Source organism: Metarhizium brunneum, chromosome 4 (assembly GCF_013426205.1).
Source record: "Metarhizium brunneum chromosome 4, complete sequence".
In the NCBI taxonomy this organism is placed as follows: domain Eukaryota; kingdom Fungi; phylum Ascomycota; class Sordariomycetes; order Hypocreales; family Clavicipitaceae; genus Metarhizium; species Metarhizium brunneum.
In genome coordinates this window covers 4,070,924-4,089,534 of record NC_089425.1, presented here as the reverse complement: position 1 = coordinate 4,089,534, position 18,611 = coordinate 4,070,924, and the positions used below count along the sequence as shown (strand labels likewise).

The window sequence follows — 18,611 nt, the reverse complement described above, 5'->3', positions numbered from 1 at the left end:
CCATGTCTTTTTAAACCCTTCATGGTTTCAAGGGCCAGAGACCAACCTTGATGCCTGTGGACGCGGCTATTAGAGTTTCGGTAAAGGTTCTGGCGCTCACCATTGCAATTACAAGTCCGTTATAGGAGACGGGCCGTAAACTCGAGGTTTATGACCGCGCCTATGGAAACAAAAATCCCAAGGCCCCCTTGACTACATTGTTGATATCAATCCCACCCAGCATACTGCCAAGTAAGCTCGCACCCTGACCAGCAGCCTGGTTCATATCAACTCTGCCAACCATGTTGCCTAGCGCAGAGAGGCCGTTTTGAGCAACCTTGTTGAGGTCTACTCTGCCGAGGAGATTGCTTGCGACGCTGACGCCCATCTTGGCAGCAGTACGGAGGATAGGCTATTCGTCACGTCAGTAGCCCGATTCGCGAGGGTGCGTCCATGTGGTGTGACAACTTACTCCGTTGAAAAACCCTGCCCAGCTCCATGTCTCTCGTCTGGTGATTTTCGCAGTCCCGGCGTGAAATAGCTTTTGCGCAAGTTTATTGAAATCTTCGGCCTCGATGCGTTCCCGAAGGAGTTGAAATCCTTGCGTTTTCAAGTCGTTCAAGTCAACCTCTGCGGTTGTGCTGTTGAGCTTTTTGAGGCCATCGTCGAGTGCCTTGTTGAGGTCCACGTCGCCCTTGTGATGGTGTAAGCTACATGATGACTTTCTAAATATGTGACAGGGCAGATGATTACGCACAGAGTTTAGTTGGTCTCGCAGATTGAGGGCTAGTTCTCGAACAGCGACGGATCGCTTGGGTTTCGATTCGTGCTTCTCGTTGAGAAGCTCGTGGAGAAGGTCTGCTCCTCGCTCAGTCAATATGCCGAGATTGAAGATGTTCTAAGTTGAATCAGCGGAAGTCTAAGGAGTATTTCAAGATTGGCCCCGTACCGCGAAGGAGGTGTCAACCACGTCTGTGCTTGTAGGAGCAGCGACAGATGTTACGGCACTGGTGGCGCTCGTTGGTGTGGCCGGCCGGGCTGAAACCCATGGCACCGCCAAGATGAAGAAGATGGCGGAGGAAAGTGTAAACTTCATTATATCTCTTGTAAAAGATTGTTTTTGTGAATAAAGGAGTGTATGAAAGAGAAGGAATTAGTCGATTAGTATTATTCTTGATGAAGAAAAAAAGAGAGAGTGACCGTCAAGGAACGAATGGTGAAAAAAGAATGTAAGGTGATAAACGAGAGACTAGTTGTCATTGAACTAAAGTCAAGCGAATGACAATATATTTCAAGACGGGAATCTCACGATATATATTCCACCTTGGCCCAAGAAATCAAACATCTTCACTTAGCCGATATTTTCCATACCCTGTATTGAGATCGACAACAACCGCCTCCCAGCAAGGTTGATTACCACTTGCACGGACAACGCTGTTGTATTGTAAAAGAAAACGGTGACCAGTCAGCAGAGCCGCAAATTCTGCCATTTGGTGATGCCACCTGCGATCGCTCAACAAAATGAGAGCATGTTGCGTCGTAGAACTTGATTGGCCGACGATGTAGTTGCCGACGTCAAAGCGCGGAACGGAAGACAGCAATGGGCTGATTCGCACAAACATCACATGCACGGCTGGGGTTGGAGCCATGTGGGAAAGGGTCTAGGCTGGGTTTACGGGGCGGCAGATAAGAATAAATGGGCTGGGAGGCGGATATAAACAATAAAGCGCAGCTATAGGTATCCATAACGGTTAAATTGTGACAAGGCTGGCGCATCACCGTGAACGCTTATCATAGCACGGAGCCCTGCAACTCCATGTCGGTGCGCTGCCGACAGATCAAACTGCCATGGCCATCACTTCCTAAATGAGGCCGAAGGTGAAGCAAATGAGCGCAAAACTCCAAGCCGCCTGTCACCAGATCCTGAAACCAGCGTTTGTGGAATGTCCATGGGTCCGGTACATGTAGACTCTTGGCGTAACCTGAATATGCCGTGAAGCCCTTCACCGACCATAGTTGCTCGCAACACTCGACTTTGCAGTCGGAACATGTTCCGACTAAAATGAGCGTCATGATATTCACCAAATGCCAGGTTAGTTATATGAAACATTGGCAACCATGGGCCTTGCGTGTCATAGGATGGGCTTCTACTTCATTGTCTAGATCAACGCCAAATGCGCATCACCGTTTGAGCTTTATTGCTCTCAGATGCCTATATCAATTGACCTTTACTGTATAGTGCAACGTCATTCGTGCGTTAGGGGGCTGGTACATCAGTTTCATAAGTTGTTGATAACAAGGCAATTTTTTCTTGATACGTTGGCATAGCATTAGGGGACACAGCACTTCATACGCTCAACCTATTCGATGATAAACAGCACCATGTTTGATAGTCACATGACTAGAAGCAAGAGCTAACTAATCAAGACAATAATGGTTGATGCTACCAGCTATAGGACCTGTAACTATTGCAGCCGTTGGCTAGTGTGGGCGGGAGATGCTTCACCCTGCGATGTTTCTCGGCCAACCAGCCGCGCAGTATATAATCGTAGTCGGCGACTACGCGTCCTCTCATTCCTCCATAGCGTCTGTTCCTAGTTTTGGCCCAAATTGAGCGAAATTCGGAGACAACTCTTGAAATGAAATAGCCCCCTCGGCGACAAACCTCTGGCGGATTGTATGCCCGTCTTCCACGCAGAATCTTCCTCTCGGGCCGTTAAAGCATGACTCGCACATGTTGAAGCAAGTCTCTGTTGATCCGCAGTCATCGGAGCATAAACAACAATCTGGAGATGGAGAGCTTAGAATACGCACAGATGGAGTCGGCTAGAAGCGTACAACTTACGGTAAAACTTGGCCTGTGTTAGTGATGTACGGCAAACTGAAACGATGCACTCCCACGTGTGCCAAATTTGTGGGCGCTCAGGCTGAAGCAACGGGCAGAAATCCATGCGATCAGGCTCATCTGGTGACAGCAGGAGACGAATTTGGCGGCCGAGCGCGACGTCGAGGGCTATTCTGCCGTATTTGTCTCTCTCGTCCGGATCGATACCGGCCTGCAGAAGCTGCTTCACGCGTCCTTCTAAACCCCTTGCTACGGCATTAAACAGAACGGAGTGTTGGGTAACCCCCGAATGTCGGTCAGCCCACAAGAGTCTCGTATATTCACGCTTCTCACGAAGCGCATAATAGAGCGGTGATTTGTCTTTACCATCCAACACGTCAACATCAGCGCCACGGTTCCGAAGCAGCATAATGATTTCCTCATCGCAACTGCCATTCTTGATAGCCAAATGTAGAGCGGTGGAACCGTCACCACTCTTCTCCATGTGAACGTCGGCAAATGAATTCAAAAGAGCCCTGACGATGTCGACATGTCCCCTCGTGCCATTCGCGTATTGTACGGCCAGATGCAGTGGTGTATAGTTGGCTGGACTTCCCGTCGCGCGATGCTGCCAAGCTCCATACTCGAGAAGGATTCGAACACTGGCAGACCATCCGTTCGCGGCCGCTACATGCAGAGGTCGAGCTTGGCATGTGCCGGGAATTACTACATTGGGATCAGCCCCTTCATCCAGAAAGACTCGAGTTGTATCCTCCTGATTCATGCAGCACGAAATTACAAAAGGGGTCATTCCTCTGTCGTCCTTGGATTCTAATTCTGCCCCAAGCTTCAGCAGCACTTCTGCGGCTTCGGCGTTGCCGTCTATGGTGGTCAGAAAGCGTGTACGGGTCAACGGGGACTGAGAGTGAGCTTACAGTATGCAGCAATGTGAAGCGGTGTCAAGCGGAAACATAAAGGTTCACTTTTACCTTGACTCCTCGACTCCAAGTTCGCTTTAGGAGCCAGCACGGCAATCACGGAGGCGCTTCCAAAATTTGCAGCTGCTTCCATGGCTTTGCGAATCGTATCTAACCACTCTGGGGTTTCGCCATTGTCTCGAGGGTACAGGGCCAGCAGCTCACTGACAACACCATCGTAGCCGAGCTCGGACGCGCGTTGAAGCATTGAAGGATGTTCCATCTCTAAAGGTTTAAAGACACGAGCCCCTGCTTGGGCGAGTCTGGAAACCACAGGCCAGTGTCCGTGCTCGACGGCGGTGCACAAACATTTGTCTAGCTCGCTCACGTCAGGCATCTGAGCATGGCTCTCCTGCCACAATGACAAGATCAACTCCACCGTAGGATCGTGGCCATGGCTACATGACTCTTTTAATGCATCCAGCCAGGACTCGGGCGACTGAAACTTGTGCCGTAGTAAGACTTCGGCAGTCTTGGTATGTGACCCTTGGATTGCGAGAGTAGGCGCATAACTAAGGGAAGGGTCGATTGTATCCTGTGATACCATGTCATAGACAACACTTGTCAGACCAAGGTACGAAGCAAGATACAAGGGCTGGCTGACTAGGTAGTCTACTGACGAGTAATCAAAGTTTGCCGAGAGGTGCAAAGAGAGGTACGTGGAAGCCCACCATTCCATTGTCTCGGAGTCTTTCCAGAATGGCATAAACCAATCTTGCACATCCACCATGGTGTCAATACATTCTTTCAGATGTAGTGGCCAGCAGACCACGGCGTATCGCAGAAATTGCGTTCCTGAGGGGCCTTCGATAGTCTCTTCGTGTCCGCACCGCGCCTCCACTTCAGGTATTTGCATCTCCTTCATCGCGAGATAGAGAAGACATTTCCTCGGCAAAATTGATGATGGGGCGACTTCACCCGCCGCAGCTGTGGGAAGCAAGTTCCAAGGGAGCGAGTCAGTCTGCCCTCTGACGAATTCTCGCAGTGTGTTGTGAATGTGGATAGTGTTGTTCTCGAGGTATACCAAGGGGCCTAGAGCCAGTTTGAGCTTGTCTTGCAGGTCTTTGAGGCTCAATATGCTGATTTTCTGAAGCGTGAGGCCTCCCGCGTTCCAACCCGGCGTTGTAGGAATTCCCATGGCGATGGAGAGCTCGCCAACAGTCATTGGTCGATGAGCAAACGCAATGCAGAGCAGGACATCGCGGAGCCATTCAACGGTTGCGTTAATGCTGGCGAGTATTTTCTCGTAAATAGCATTATACGTGGTACATTCGGACATTTCCATGCCGATTGTGCCACTATCGGTGAGATGTTTAAGCAGCTGAAGCTGCAGGATGGGAAGGCCATGATGTTCTTCGCCATCATGCGCAACCATCTGGGATAGTAGGGCTTTTCCCGGCTTGATATACCTCTCAATGTTGATTCCAGGGCTGTCAAATAGGCTCTGAATTGAATCCGTTGGCTCGCAAGTTATCAAAACCTTGAAACCTGTATTTTGACCCGCTGCCAGTCTTTTGAAATCGCCAATGAGATGAGACATGGTTGCGTCGCATTCATGAAGGGCATCGATGACACAGAAAACGGAGCGTTTCGATACTTTTCGGAGCGCTGCGCCGAAAAAGCGGTATAGATCGGGAGCAGATAGGTAAGAATCCGACTGCATGTATGTCCAGACATTGCGCACATAGCGGCTTTCAAAGATTGCATCGTCTTGGTACAGTAGTTGGAGAATAAGATCGAGAAGCAAGTCGCGGTATGTTCTTCGACGATGGTCGGCGAGACTGAAGTAGTACGAGAGTGTTAGAGTATCACCCCGGCATCGTGCCTGCTCGGCCACCTGCTTCGCGAAGCAGGATTTCCCAGTTCCTGGACCACCATAGACAGGCAGTATCCATTGTTTGCCCTGTGGTAACATGTCTGACCACTCTGGCCACTCTATCGTATCGGGTGGGAGCGCCGCCGCAAGGATATGTCCAGGGGCTGAGTCGTTTGGGGAGAGCATCGTGAGAGATTGGCGGTATTGTAGAAAGATATAGTAATCACCTTGGTCCTGGTTAACGCTCTAATGCACCCACAAATGTGGCAAGGCTGATCTGACGAACCTGGTCGCGGGATTCTAGTGATTGCGAGGATCTCTTTCGCCAGGCTAGATATCAGTCTGTCATCACGATGACTGCAAAGTTGCCGATGCGTTGTCTTCAGGCACGGAACTTGTTTCTGCTTGTCCGTGGGAAAGGGCACCTTCATTGCGCGTCAGGGTCTGTAGCTGTTGCACAAAGGCATCATGGACTTACGACGATGCCAATGAGGTCTGTCGGAACCTCTTCGTAAATGGAAAACGTCTTGTATTGCTTGCCAAGAATTTGGAATCGCAAAGTAGCTGCCTCCAGAGAATCAGGCCCTGTTTGGGTGATTTCAAGGAGCTCACGGTGTAGATGCTCGAATCCGGCGTCACGCGGATTGGTGCTTGCGAGCACAATCTTGAATAGGGTTTCGACCCAAGGGCTGGACCCATCTGGGGTTCCGAATAAGATCTAATTGAGAAAGTAAATGACCCGTCTTGACAACCCAGCGCACAAAAGGGGACGTGCATACCAGGAGTCGAGTGGAGGACGCAATTTCTAGATACATTGGATCGCAGTTGGCGATCCAAAGCATCTGACGCAAGACGATGCAACATGTTAGCGGAACCAGTCTTGATCTCATGATATGTGGTATTTTTACGCCCACCTTCTTGACTAGAATGCCTCCCAAGTTATGGCACAAAAATACCAAGGGTGCCTGTGTATAATTAGCACCTTGTCATAGCAGGACTAACAGCAGGCGCGCGACTACCGCTTTTCTTCCTTCCCTCAGCTTGCAGATTGCGTCTAAGAGATTCATAGCCATCCGGTGAAGGGTACTTTCATCGAGGAGATTCTGGATTCGAAAATCAGACACATAGTCGTAGGTCATGATTCGCATTTGCATGCGTGGAATCAAGGCGGGCAAAGTGTCTGTAAGCCAGCATTTAGCAGTTCCATCCGATAGTTTCTCACACCAGGTATCCTCGTGATGCCCAAACAATCCGTTAATAGCAATCACACTATCATCTGTTACTCATAACACTCCCGTAGAATCAAGAGTCATAATTTCCATACTCAACGGGTTCACCATCATTGCCAGCCTGGCCATCTCGGAGGATCGTAAGAGCGCCCGTTGTATTGGAGTTATCTTCAGACATGGTATGAGTTCGTACGAATAGTTTTTGGAAGGACTTAAAAATTGGGAAGCTGGAATCCCAACACGGTTACGGAAAAGAGTGAATTTTTAAGTGATGAAGGTGCACCTGAATCCTGGGAGTCGAGGGAGCGACGGAAGCAGTTGGCAGTCATGTGCTCCAGGACGCGCATGGATCGCCTTTTGTTCAGTGGCAAGGCTCAAAACAAAGAAATGGACGTCAATTGATACAACATGGTGTGTGACTCAGCTTCAAACTCTTTGTTTTCCACCACACAAAGACAGAGCATGCCCTGCATCCGGCCACTCCTCACAAAGACTTGGCCGTTTCGTCTCCCACTGGTGCGTGATGCCAATTGTTTCATGTATTACTGTCCAACCATGTACGTACCTACGGAGTTCTTTGTCCATCCTTGACCAGATTTGGCTGGCATGAATCTGCCCGGCATCGATTGTTGGTATGAGGTCAACTGGTGGAAGTCACGTTCAATGTCATAAAGGCGCGGGCCGAGCGTTGAACCCGACAACATTGAACAGTTACGCCAAGGGCTCGAGAGCTAGTTTAGGGCCTTAGGATTTAAGACTCGCTTATTTACCGCCGTTTAATAGAAATCATGGTTATTTACCCTTGAAGGTCTTTAAAAAACAAGCACCTTTAATATTAAAGCGAATTATTAGCTGAATACGAAAGTATTTGAAGCCCCTCACACAAACCGTTGTCACATGACAGTTTTGACGAATAGTACCAGTTATAGCCAAGATCCCGCAAGACATGTCGCAACATGGGATCATTGAAGTACATCAGTGCCAAGGCATGACCTTTGCCGGAACTTCGAATGCTGTCTCGCTAATGAATGCTAGGAGACTAAATAGTATACCTGTTTGAACGCGACATCCCTCGCTAGGCTGATTTGGCTTGCGAAAGCCATCCCATAACCAGGCTGCAACGTCACCTTGCTCCATACCCTTGAAGTTCTGCTGCGTGATGATAATAAATGCTTCGGAGCAAGGCATTGTGGACTCATAAGGCCGTACTTGATAGCAGGTCTCCATCTCTGGTAGGTATCGAGGCATGATCGGTGAGGTATCCTGATCCAGCACGATGGTCTCGCTGTCTTTTGTTTTGACCATCACTTGTGAATCCGTTTCAAGATCATTGTTGGAGCAACAGGCTGTTGTCGGTGCTGGTACATGGTTTTGTATGACTGTTGTGGGCAGCAAACTGTTAGGCTCTGCAATGGCCTGGTCTGAGACACGCCTTGTTCCCTGAAGAAGTTCGGTTTCAAGCTCGGATGATTGAGCTATGAGAATAGGCGATACAGAGATGGGGCTATTTACTTCTGATCTCGGTTGAGTACTGGAAATGAATGGCTCGGTAGAAGCTAGGATGGGAGGATCCCAAGCTGTGATATTCCGCGTACCAGAGACAGTACTGTATGCCTCAAAAATATCGACAATGTCATCCTGGTGTTCTGTTTGTAGCGGAAGCGGCATGCTGGAATCTTGCTCATCTTGATCATGCCTCTGGGAGCAGCGTCGTGTCGACGGAGCTTGCAGAGCTTCCATTTGAGTCCTGAGTGTCAAAATAGTCCGTTCTGCTTCGATGAGCTTTTGTTCCAGCGATGCGATGTAGTCCTTTCGACGAGCTCGATGACGACGCTGGTTATTGCGGACACGTTCCTGTGTGTGCTGGACTGACACACGTTTAGTCCCACGTCGGGGCATCGAAGGCAATTCCGGATCCATGCTGAGTTGTGACTGCCGATATGTCACCATGGGAATCAGATCGTCCAACATACTTTAGTCACCTGTGGTCTGAAAGTGATGACATATCGACCTTGTGATTTGGTCCATCGATCTGGTCCTTCCCCGCCACCGCCATTGATCATAAACACGCCGTGATTGGGCGCCACCTCCCACGGTGTCTGGTGTCTTCGGACCTACCTAGGTAGATACGGCACATCAAATGAGGTCACGGTATGCGGTAAATCAATGAGGGACAGATGTATCCAATACATGAGCGTATTGGATCCCTTTAAATGATGACATATCGATGCGCGCAAAAGAACTATATATGGCCGCGCGCTTTTACTAATTTGTGTCACTCTTATCACAAACCCCAACGCATTTTCCAAACAGCCCTTTCGCCTTTGCCAGACAATATTTTACACTTGCAATGAATACTCAAGAGATCTACGACCAAGTCAACAGACGATATGGCTCAATCGTCAAGAGTAGCACCGGACAGTATGAGCAGAAAGTAGCAAAGGCCTTTGGATATACCGAAGAAGAGCTCTCTACCCTTCCCGAAGGTGCGAATCTAGGGTTAAGCTGTGGCAATCCCATTGCGCTTGCAAGGCTGAGAGAGGTGTGTATGTCCGTGTCCTGCGGTCCTGTCGCCTTGCTAACGATGAAAAGGGCGAAACTGTCGTCGACCTTGGGTCTGGCGCTGGCTTTGACGTATTTGCGGCTGCAAACAAAGTTGGCCCAACAGGCAGGGCCATAGGAGTAGACATGAACAAGGTGCGCATCATTTCACTCGACGAGCAGAGTCAAACTCATGTCTAATACCGCGCAACAGAACATGATCGACAAGGCGAACGCAAACAAAGCTCGCGTCCATGCCTCAAACGTCCAGTTCATCGAGAGCGCCATCACGTCCATCGCGCTGCCTGATGAGGTTGCTGACTGCATCATTAGCAACTGCGTTATTAACCTGGTCCCCACAGAGGATAAACAGCTCGCGTTTAGTGAGATGTTCCGATTACTCAAGCCCGGTGGGAGACTTGCCATCAGCGACATACTCGCGCGCAAAGAGTTTACGGACGAGATCAAGAATAACATTGCGCTCTATGTCGGGTGCATTGCCGGCGCTAGCAAAGTCAGCGAGTATGACGAGTTTCTCAGGAACGCAGGCTTTCACGGTAAGTTGAATCGTCTTGTAGAATCAAGATGGAGATTAACATCTACCAGATGTTCTCATTGTGGATAGCAAGAGCGACTTGAATGTGTACTGTACTACCGCTGAGGTCAAGCCATCGTCGCATCCTGAAACAGACGCCGTGCAAGAGGAACAGACGGTACCCTCGTGCTGTAGTACAGGCGCGAGAGCGATTTGCTGTCAGCCGGAAGACAAGGAGTCCTGTTGTCAAGATAACTCGTCCTCGTGTTCTTGCCAGAAGCAGTCGACGTCAATGGCTACTCAAGTCACGACGCTGGCTGGTCAGTTGGGCATCGCCGACTTCAATGAATGCGCAGGTAAATGCATCATAGGCTTAGCGTGACAGGAATTGGCGACTAACTCGATCCAGGCTCCTTCCAGGTCTATGCTGTCAAGCCTACGGCGAATTAAGACAATCAGAGTGGTATGAGAGCGTCAAGGCGACTGGTAGTATACGTAGTCGTGCGTTGTATTACTTTTAGGCCCCCCGGGGAAAGGTTTCATCTGGCCATTGTTGGTAAAACCAAATAAGGTTGCCGACTCACATGGAGAAAAAAGCTTTCTAGCCTTATCCAGCAAGACAAGGCACTATATGACAACTGCATCCTTCGCGTCCTAGTTACTCTCCAGTGGGACAGTCTATCAGCCAGTTCAAGTCTGTTGTCGAACTCCTTGAAGGCCTTCGCGACGCTATCAAAGTTTATTATTTAGTCTATATAGATGGTAAAATCCTGCATTAAGACATTTCTAAAAATAATATTATTCTTACTAACCCAGAAACGGCAGATGGCTTTAATGGCATGCTTATTGGCTTAGACTTAGCTAAGGAAGAAGGCAAAGGCCCTAGCGGGGCTCAACATTGGACTGGCACGATGGAGTTTATGGTAATTAAAGTACTTTTTAGGATTTTACATACTTATTAACATAATATTGAAGCCTTCTTCTACGTTCTTATCTGGCTATGCGCTCGCCGCGGTTGGACATTGGCTGGTGCTTCGAAAAAGCCGGCCACAAAGACCAGACTTTCTGTTACACGGAAATGGCTGGTTACACAAGGGCTACGGTCACGAGACCTAGGGCAAAGTCCCTCACCGACTTCTTGTATAAATAGACGGCTTCGTCCCTCAAGGCCTTGAGGAAAACCAAGGACCTTTGATACCGAAGACTGTTATTAGTTGAATTGAGCTATTGCTCCAAGCCCTCTTTCCGAGCCCTTGTCACACTTTCGCTCTCGTTTCTCAAAAGCCAACGAACTGATCTCCTCTGCAACTGCCACAGGCGCTTATTTGCAACCCAATAAAGAGATTGATAGATTGAAGGACGCTGACTTGGCCGTGTATCCATTTGGCATGACTCAAAAGTGCTATGTAGAGACAAGGCGACGAACTTTATGGTCGTTATTTATATTAGAGCGACTAAGTCCGTTATTCCCTAGGAGGCCGACGATGATCCATGCCGAAGATATACATATTCGACTGCCATCTGATTCAAGGCAAGGTGCTAAGTTACTACTAGGCAGCTACTTTATTCAAACAGTAAGGCTAGTTTATCTTCATTACAGGGATATAAATTACATGTAATAATTACATAGTAATTCGCTATCAAGGGTATATTTAGCTGGTCGTATTTAAAGAGTCACCGACTGAAAAATGGCAACGGCATCTACGATATCAACCTACGAGAGCCGATCGCGCCGTCTGCAACCCACCCGCAGTAGCATTTGCTGCTGCCATGATAGCAACCGGGATTACCTTGCTGGGAGGGTCCTTGAGATTGACTGCAACGGCATAGGACACTGTTGAAGTATACGCTGCTATGTTGGTCACCTCGCCAATAATAGCCGCCGAGCGCTCCTGGCCTGCCGACTTTTGGCTCAATTCATAAAAGTGCCAGCCAGTTACAAAGAGAGCTGGGATGGTCAAGACGGACTTGACAATTGCGCTGGTGGCTCGCCCGTCATTCACTGCCAGGCCCTTGAACTTGCTGCTCGAGACCTTCAGTTTCTCCTGGACAGGACCACTAAACAGCAGCGCACTTACGATGCCGACTGTTGTTGTGGCCGTGGACACGGCATTGACAGCAGTGTTCTCAACAGGGTGTCGAGGTGCGAGAAACGCGGCGCCCCCTTGCAAGGCGGACACGATAACCCCCAACACGGTTGAAGACGTGCCCCATGGATTAGACCCTGTCAAGTAAAGGGCTTCGGCACTGCTAGCAAACGTGGCCACAAACAAGACAAAGCCGGACACGCCGTGACCAGCGCCGTGGACGACCTTTTGTAAAGTCGATAATGCTTTGAAAGGGTCCTTGTCCCCGGATCGGTCCGTGTCCATTTCACTGGCTGGCTGATTTTTGAAGATGGCCTCCAAATCACTCCAAGAGTTGGCCGAGATGATGGCTCGGACTTCGCTAGTATCCGGGAACGGTGCGCGGTTGTTTATCATCTTGTACACAACCGTGTAGCCAACCGCCCCAATCCAAGTGAAGAGGTCCATGAAGGAAATGTCTGGAACACCAATCGCATTGAGGATGTCGGAGATGATGGGGATGTGTAGTTTCACATCGAGCAAATCGAGCGCAGAGTTGGCGAGACTTGCTAGAACACGGAACAAGGCGTCCACAACCACCTTGACGGATGACACGAGCGCTGAACCCAGGATACCCGCGATTTGTTTGATTATCTCCCCCACGCTGAGGCTCTTGAACTTAGACGCCAACGTCTGAAGGTCTTGATACACTCTCGACAAGACCTCGCCTTGGTCAGAAATTGCGTCCAAGAGCACTTGAATTAGCCCCTGTGCCTCGGCATGAGTATTCACGTCCGGCAAGACGCTCTTCACCTGGATGTTCTTGGCCTGTCTGCTGAAATGATTCGCAAATAAAAGCGAGGAAGAATCGTGTCCAGTGAGGGTATCTCGGCCGCTAGAATCGGGCGGTGAGTCGGCCGCAGCGCCCAGCGAGGACCAATCTTTGATTCCAGCCCAGTCTCTGATTTTATCTCCCACCGCGTCCAGGTGGCCCCCGAATTCAATTCTGGCCTGATCGATCCGACCGACCTGGTGCTTGAGATATAGCTTTGCAATGTTGTGCAGCGCCTTCTTGGTGCGCTTGATGTCCTCCCACCGGAAGAGGAACTGGATGAAGCGGACGACGATTTCGACTGCCGTCTTGATCTGCTCAAACACCCACACGACAGCGCCCACAATGGCATCGACAGCGTCGAGCACGGCGTTGTAGACCTTGCCTGCGATCTTGGCGATGAACTTGAACGTCTTGGAGGCCGCATCCTTTATCACTTCGATTAGCTTTTGGACGCCCTTCTTGACGGCATTCTTGACTGCTCGAAACACGTCGCCAACCGCCGACCAAAAACTCCAGACATTGTCGGGACCTTTTTGGCCGCGGCCCCTGCGCACAACTCGCGGAGCCTCTTGTCTGTAAAAGAGCCTTGATGTCCTGGCTGGCGGGTTGACCTGGCCGTACGCTTCTTTGAAATGGGCAATGCTTTTGGCTGCGCTGTCGACATCCTGCTGCGGAGTGCTGGCGTCGATCAACGGCCGCTGACTGTCATCCACGGTACCCCCTGCTACCACGTTGGCAGAGTACGCTGCTTGGCGGATTTTATTGGCGTCGTCGAGATCTCTGACCCTGCCAAAGGCCTTGTCCATTGGGTTGATGACGACAGTCTCACTGTCCTGCGGGATGCACACGCTCAAGATGGCTCCGTATGCATCCTCGGCCGCCTCTACAACGGTAACGAGGCCGGCTGAATCTGTGGCCACTTGGACCTCTTTCTTCCCTAGTACATAGTACTGGCCGTTGATATAGGCCGGGGTGTGGGAGTCGGCCCAGAGAGAGAGCTTGACATCATCCACTGGTTGGTCATTGGCATCGAGGACAGTAATCGTCGTTGTATACGACATGAAGCTTTTGGCGGGCTCCGGCTGCGGCTTGGGCACCGGATCCAGCTGAATGTGATGGGGCTTCCATGTCTTTGCCGTCGTGTTCGTGGCCTGGGTGAAGCAAGTCAATCGGTTTTCCGTGTATGCAAAGATGGTGTTTCCCCCGTCGACGCGGTTGAGGTATGGCGAGATGTGCGACGCATCGGAAAGAATAGGCATGGGCACGCTCCAGTTGGAGGGATCCATGACCTCGTCTGCATAGCACGAGACGTAAAAGACCTCCGAGTCGGCGTTTCTCCCCCACAGTGTAACCACGCCTTCAAACTGCATGGCATAGAGGATGTTGGTGCCTTCGAAGATGTCTTCTTCGAGGAGGAGGTCTCCGACAGCATCGTTGGTCTGTCTGTCGGCGGGATAACGGTAGAGGTTTCTCCCCGCAATCACGTACAGGTCTGTAGTTTCGAATAGATTGCTGGAGCTATCCGTGTTTCGGACCGTGGCAATGGCCGTTGGCGGCACTCCGTTGGGCACTTTGAGCCTGGTGGGAGTCGGGGACGTGTGCTCGCTGTAGAGGTTGACGACAGGTTGGTATATGAGCTGGGCTCCTCCGGCAGCACTTCCTGATGTGTAGATGCCATCAATCTTTTCTGCTCGCTTGCGCCCAACGACGCTGTGGTAGGTGTCAGGCTCGAGGTCGATGGGGAGATCGTGTTTGACCCAGGCCGGTCCTGTCGGATTGTCCAGGTTAATGTGGTAACGCACAATCTGATGGCCACCGACACCCGTGTCGATATCGACTGTAAGGTACTGCACATTGTAGTACGTCTCCGCGAACATGATTTTGGCTATTCTGAAGCCTTGGCCGTCCAGGGTGCCATCAAATGGAACCGCAGTCCATCTCGGATTCTTGATCCAGGACAGGTTGGAGCTGCTGTTTTCGATTGACACGTAAAGACAATCAATACCTCCGGAATCTATCCCCATGGCCATGCCGATGGAGCCGTCGATTGGACTCTGTCCAACGCCAAACGTCCGCACCGCCGCCTTGTCTTCAGGCGCAAAGTGCCTTTGCAGGGTCAGCCTCGAGAGATCGTGTCTTTTCCATCCTGTGGCCGTCTCCCCGCTGCACTCTTGCAATCCGAAAAAGGTACCCTGAGAATCAATGGCAAAGACTAAGCCGTAGCCGTTCTCACTATCGGACTGCAGCGCCTCGAAATGACCCGTCGGCGTCAGCACCTCTGCCTGGAGATAGTTCTCCATCAACTCGGATGAGTGGGCAATCTTCAGACCCTTGGAGGCTTCCATGATGCTTTTTCCCTTGTTTCGCGCTGGCGCCAGGTAGTGCAGGTCACAGATCATGTCTTGGTAGTTGGAGAATCGCGCGTTTGTAAAGGTAAAGACCTTGGATCCCGGGTAGACAAAGCTTTGGAGTTGACGAAACTGCCCGTCATCTATCAATGACGTATCCTCAATCATTTTGGCAAAGTCAACCATCTGCTGCACCCCCGTCTTCATCTTGTACTTGTCCCAATCGGCCGGGTTTAATCGGTGAACAACCTCGGGCGTCCCGGATATTTGCTTCAAGCGTACGCTGCCTGCTGCATCGACCCAGAGCTCGTAATTGTCTGTCACGACAACTTTCAATTCGCCTTCTTTGGTATCGTAGCCCCTCACCCCTTTGATCTTGAACGAGATGCTGTGTTCAAGCACCACATACTTTTGCTTGAACGAGAGCGTCAAGGTATATAGCTCTGAGCCCGTGAATCCTTCAGCGTGAAAATCGACCGTCTCTCGGACACTGTCCACGTCAAAGCGATACTCGATTTGTAATGCACTCTCATCGGGCCCTGGCTTCACACTGAAATTTTCGGGAATGGCAGGCTCAAACACCACCCATCCAAAGTTTGGTGGCATCGAGCGAGAGAAATACCCGGAAAATTCACAACACCACTCGGGGTTTAATTGAAGCAGTTGGTCTGCAAAGACTTTGGAGAGGACGGCTCTGTTCATGCTCAATACGCCGTCAATCTGGCTAACCTGGTTCTTGGTCACCCAGTTCCAGTCAAAGTCATATTTCGGCGGCATTTTGTGATTGTTGACCACACAGACATTATCGAGTGTGCTGGCGATGGGATCCTCCCTACTTCTCGTGACTTGTCTTTCATATTCCGTCAAGGCAAAAGTAGACGGGTCATCTTCTTGGGCGACAGCAGTGATTCCTAACAATGGCCAGCCGTTCTTTTTGGCTTCGTTAATGTAGAAGTCCCTGAAATACTTGCTGAGGGCTTCGTAGGCAGGCCCCCCGCGGTCGATGCCTTTGATCTCTGGCACCTTTTGCACGATTGTACTGTCCAGGTCGAATAAGAGCTGCTGCAAGCTAAAGGCCGTGCCCGACAGGTTGGCGAGGGCGCGTAATATCGCTTGCTTTTCCTCGGGATGGCTGTTGTAATAGGGCGTGTCGAGGTTTTTGGGCAAATCTGCCCTGCGAAGATTGACGGTCGTCTCAAAGATCCATGTTTGGCTCTTGCCGTCGACCTTGTCGCTTTGCTTGTACACATCCCAGGATCCTTCACTCCAACCCCCTGGCGGTGTGTTGACAACAATGGCAAATTTTGAGCACATGAGGCGGAATATGACGTTGGTCGCCTCATTTTCCAGCACGATGACATCGGGCAGACTCAATGGTGGGCCAGGGAGACCAATTTCAAATTGTAACCCGACCGCAAATCTTGCCCCGGTCAGTTTCTGGATCCTCGGATCCGTTGGGGACGTCCCGTGAGGGATCGTGAAGGGATTGACACCATCAGTACGTTGCAGGAGAGCGTCCAAAGTCAAGGCCTCACCGAGCCCGGTGCCTTGAGCATTCATGATTAAGCAGGCATGGGTAGTTGGCTGATCAGTTTTATCGAGGAATTCCTTCAAGCCCGAGTTGAGACTTGCCTGAGTGGTGGCCACGACGAAGTCGTATCCGTCCGTGGCTCGGCTCAGTCGCGATTGTTCAGCACCCGCCATGATGGAAAAGGTTGGGGTTGTGGAGTTTAAAAGGGGCAATATGTTGCTAAACGGGTAACTAGATACTATAGATGAGCAAAGGTTATGTTTCGAAAGGACTTTGGGGCCGGAATAGACTCGAGTACCAGTTCATTATATAGACTGGGCATCGACGATGGGCATTTATGTCCATCTGGCCAATCTGTTCTGGCATCGGTGGTGGCGCAGGCGAGAAAAAGTAATTACAACAGTAATACTCAGACTCGTCCAGATCAACCTCTGCACCCGCATAATGCACATACATGCGTTGATCCAAGACGTCCTTCCCAATCGATCTTTGCCTGCGTCCGTGCAACCAACTCACATTTGTCGCTGTATTCCATTAGCTCCAGTCAGTCGTTTCCTGGACTTGTATGTGTGCCACATATCTGCATGGGAATTGCTACAGTCTCTCGTACAAGGAATCAACAACCAGCGACATGCCTCCATACCGCGTCAGATGCAACACAAGCAGCGGGATTAAAACTCCACATCGAAATTCCTGCAGAAGAGCAAGATTCAAGCCGACAGTATCGGCGGCCTTTGGTGGATAGACGTCAGTCTCATTACTGGGAGGCCGCGGCCACCTGCAGCAACCAACGCAGCGGTGAGCACACCGCGTAGTACGTGCCGTGTGTGACGACTTTTACATAAAGGTCTGGTCCGATCACGGACATATGGGTAGTAGGTTGTTGTTCTTCTTCCTCTGCTCAGCGGCATTGGCAGGCCTTAAATCAATGGTTTGAGGGTTGAAGCCTGCATGCTCATATAACTGGACATGAGCGCCGTAGATAGCAAATAGCGTCATGGCCCGTTGAGCTCTCCAAGAACCCACCGGGACGGAGAGCCACTTGCATTATTACTGCCCCTCTGCATTAGTCTTGAACCAGATCAGCCGGCCACGAGAACGCCAAAGTCCGAATGGAGCCGTGTGCATTTTCCACGGTTGGAGCACGACGGACCTCGGTCTGAATCAAGTGACCCTCCAGAAAAATAAGGGGCTTTTGTCGGTGAGTACTCGTGCCACGCCCAGAGCACTGTTGGCGGCTCAGGGTCGTCTGGTTTATTTACCCCGTGGTCGGTAGGTGAATTGCTCGGCGCGCTTACTCTTTTTGCTAAGTGTGCTTATTCCCCTACTAGCTATTTACTTAATAAGTATTTATTATATATAAACTTTTTATATTTAATTATATAAATATTTTAACCCCTCCAGAAAAGGTAAAACCGCTAATATAAATTTATTTAGCAGCTTTGGCCTTATAAGCCTTTTTAGCCTTTTTAGCCTTTTTAGTTTTAGCTTTATTAGCTTTATTAGCTTTTTTTATAGCTAGTTTTATAGTTTTTTTAGTATTATACTTTAGTTTAATATTTTTAAAAGCTTTTTTTTTTAAATTCTTAATTATTTTTATAATCTTTTTAATTTTTATAAAATTAAGATTTTTAGCTTTAAGATAAATATTTTTTTTATTATAAAAAGCTTTTAATTTATTAATAGCTATATTACTTATTAGGCCTTATTAGCTTTAACCCTTAAAGGTTATAATAAGTAACCTACTTATATTAGGCTTTTTAGCAATTTTACTTATATTATTATTATTTATAAATAGCTATAATAAATATTAGTAAGTAAGTAATTATAATACTTATAAGAGATATATATATATAAGGGTAGTAACTTATAATTAATTATATTAGGTTTTAATAGTAAAAAAGGTAAATAACTTAAATATAAAATTAAC

The 18,611-nt window shown here is 49.4% G+C and overlaps 5 protein-coding genes across 5 annotated transcripts; 1 reads left to right on the top strand and 4 right to left on the bottom strand.

Annotated features, from left to right (window-relative positions):
- Positions 1 to 160: 160 nt before the first annotated feature.
- Positions 161 to 1,075, bottom strand: G6M90_00g079140 (uncharacterized protein; the record flags this gene model as incomplete). The annotated part of the gene is made up of 4 exons (XM_066131106.1): positions 161 to 391; positions 452 to 673; positions 737 to 877; positions 929 to 1,075. 4 exons carry the CDS (start codon positions 1,073 to 1,075, stop codon positions 161 to 163), a joined length of 741 nt encoding a protein of 246 aa, XP_065987004.1.
- A 1,475-nt stretch (positions 1,076 to 2,550) lies between these two features.
- Positions 2,551 to 7,003, bottom strand: Ank2_1 (Ankyrin-2; the record flags this gene model as incomplete). The annotated part of the gene is made up of 9 exons (XM_066131105.1): positions 2,551 to 2,765; positions 2,825 to 3,685; positions 3,739 to 5,823; positions 5,883 to 6,021; positions 6,075 to 6,314; positions 6,376 to 6,438; positions 6,511 to 6,561; positions 6,616 to 6,865; positions 6,921 to 7,003. The coding sequence occupies 9 exons, from the start codon at positions 7,001 to 7,003 to the stop codon at positions 2,551 to 2,553; spliced, it is 3,987 nt and encodes a 1,328-aa protein (XP_065987191.1).
- Positions 7,004 to 7,800: 797 nt separating this feature from the next.
- On the bottom strand, positions 7,801 to 8,745 carry G6M90_00g079120 (uncharacterized protein; the record flags this gene model as incomplete). The annotated part of the gene is made up of 1 exon (XM_066131104.1): positions 7,801 to 8,745. The coding sequence occupies one exon, from the start codon at positions 8,743 to 8,745 to the stop codon at positions 7,801 to 7,803; it is 945 nt and encodes a 314-aa protein (XP_065987221.1).
- A 430-nt stretch (positions 8,746 to 9,175) lies between these two features.
- On the top strand, positions 9,176 to 10,351 carry arsM (Arsenite methyltransferase; the record flags this gene model as incomplete). Its single annotated transcript, XM_066131103.1, has 5 exons — positions 9,176 to 9,367; positions 9,418 to 9,522; positions 9,581 to 9,923; positions 9,973 to 10,257; positions 10,311 to 10,351. 5 exons carry the CDS (start codon positions 9,176 to 9,178, stop codon positions 10,349 to 10,351), a joined length of 966 nt encoding a protein of 321 aa, XP_065987127.1.
- A 1,172-nt stretch (positions 10,352 to 11,523) lies between these two features.
- G6M90_00g079100 (uncharacterized protein) lies at positions 11,524 to 16,854 on the bottom strand (the record flags this gene model as incomplete). Its single annotated transcript, XM_066131102.1, has 2 exons — positions 11,524 to 11,538; positions 11,620 to 16,854. 2 exons carry the CDS (start codon positions 16,852 to 16,854, stop codon positions 11,524 to 11,526), a joined length of 5,250 nt encoding a protein of 1,749 aa, XP_065987156.1.
- Between the last annotated feature and the right edge of the window lie 1,757 nt (positions 16,855 to 18,611).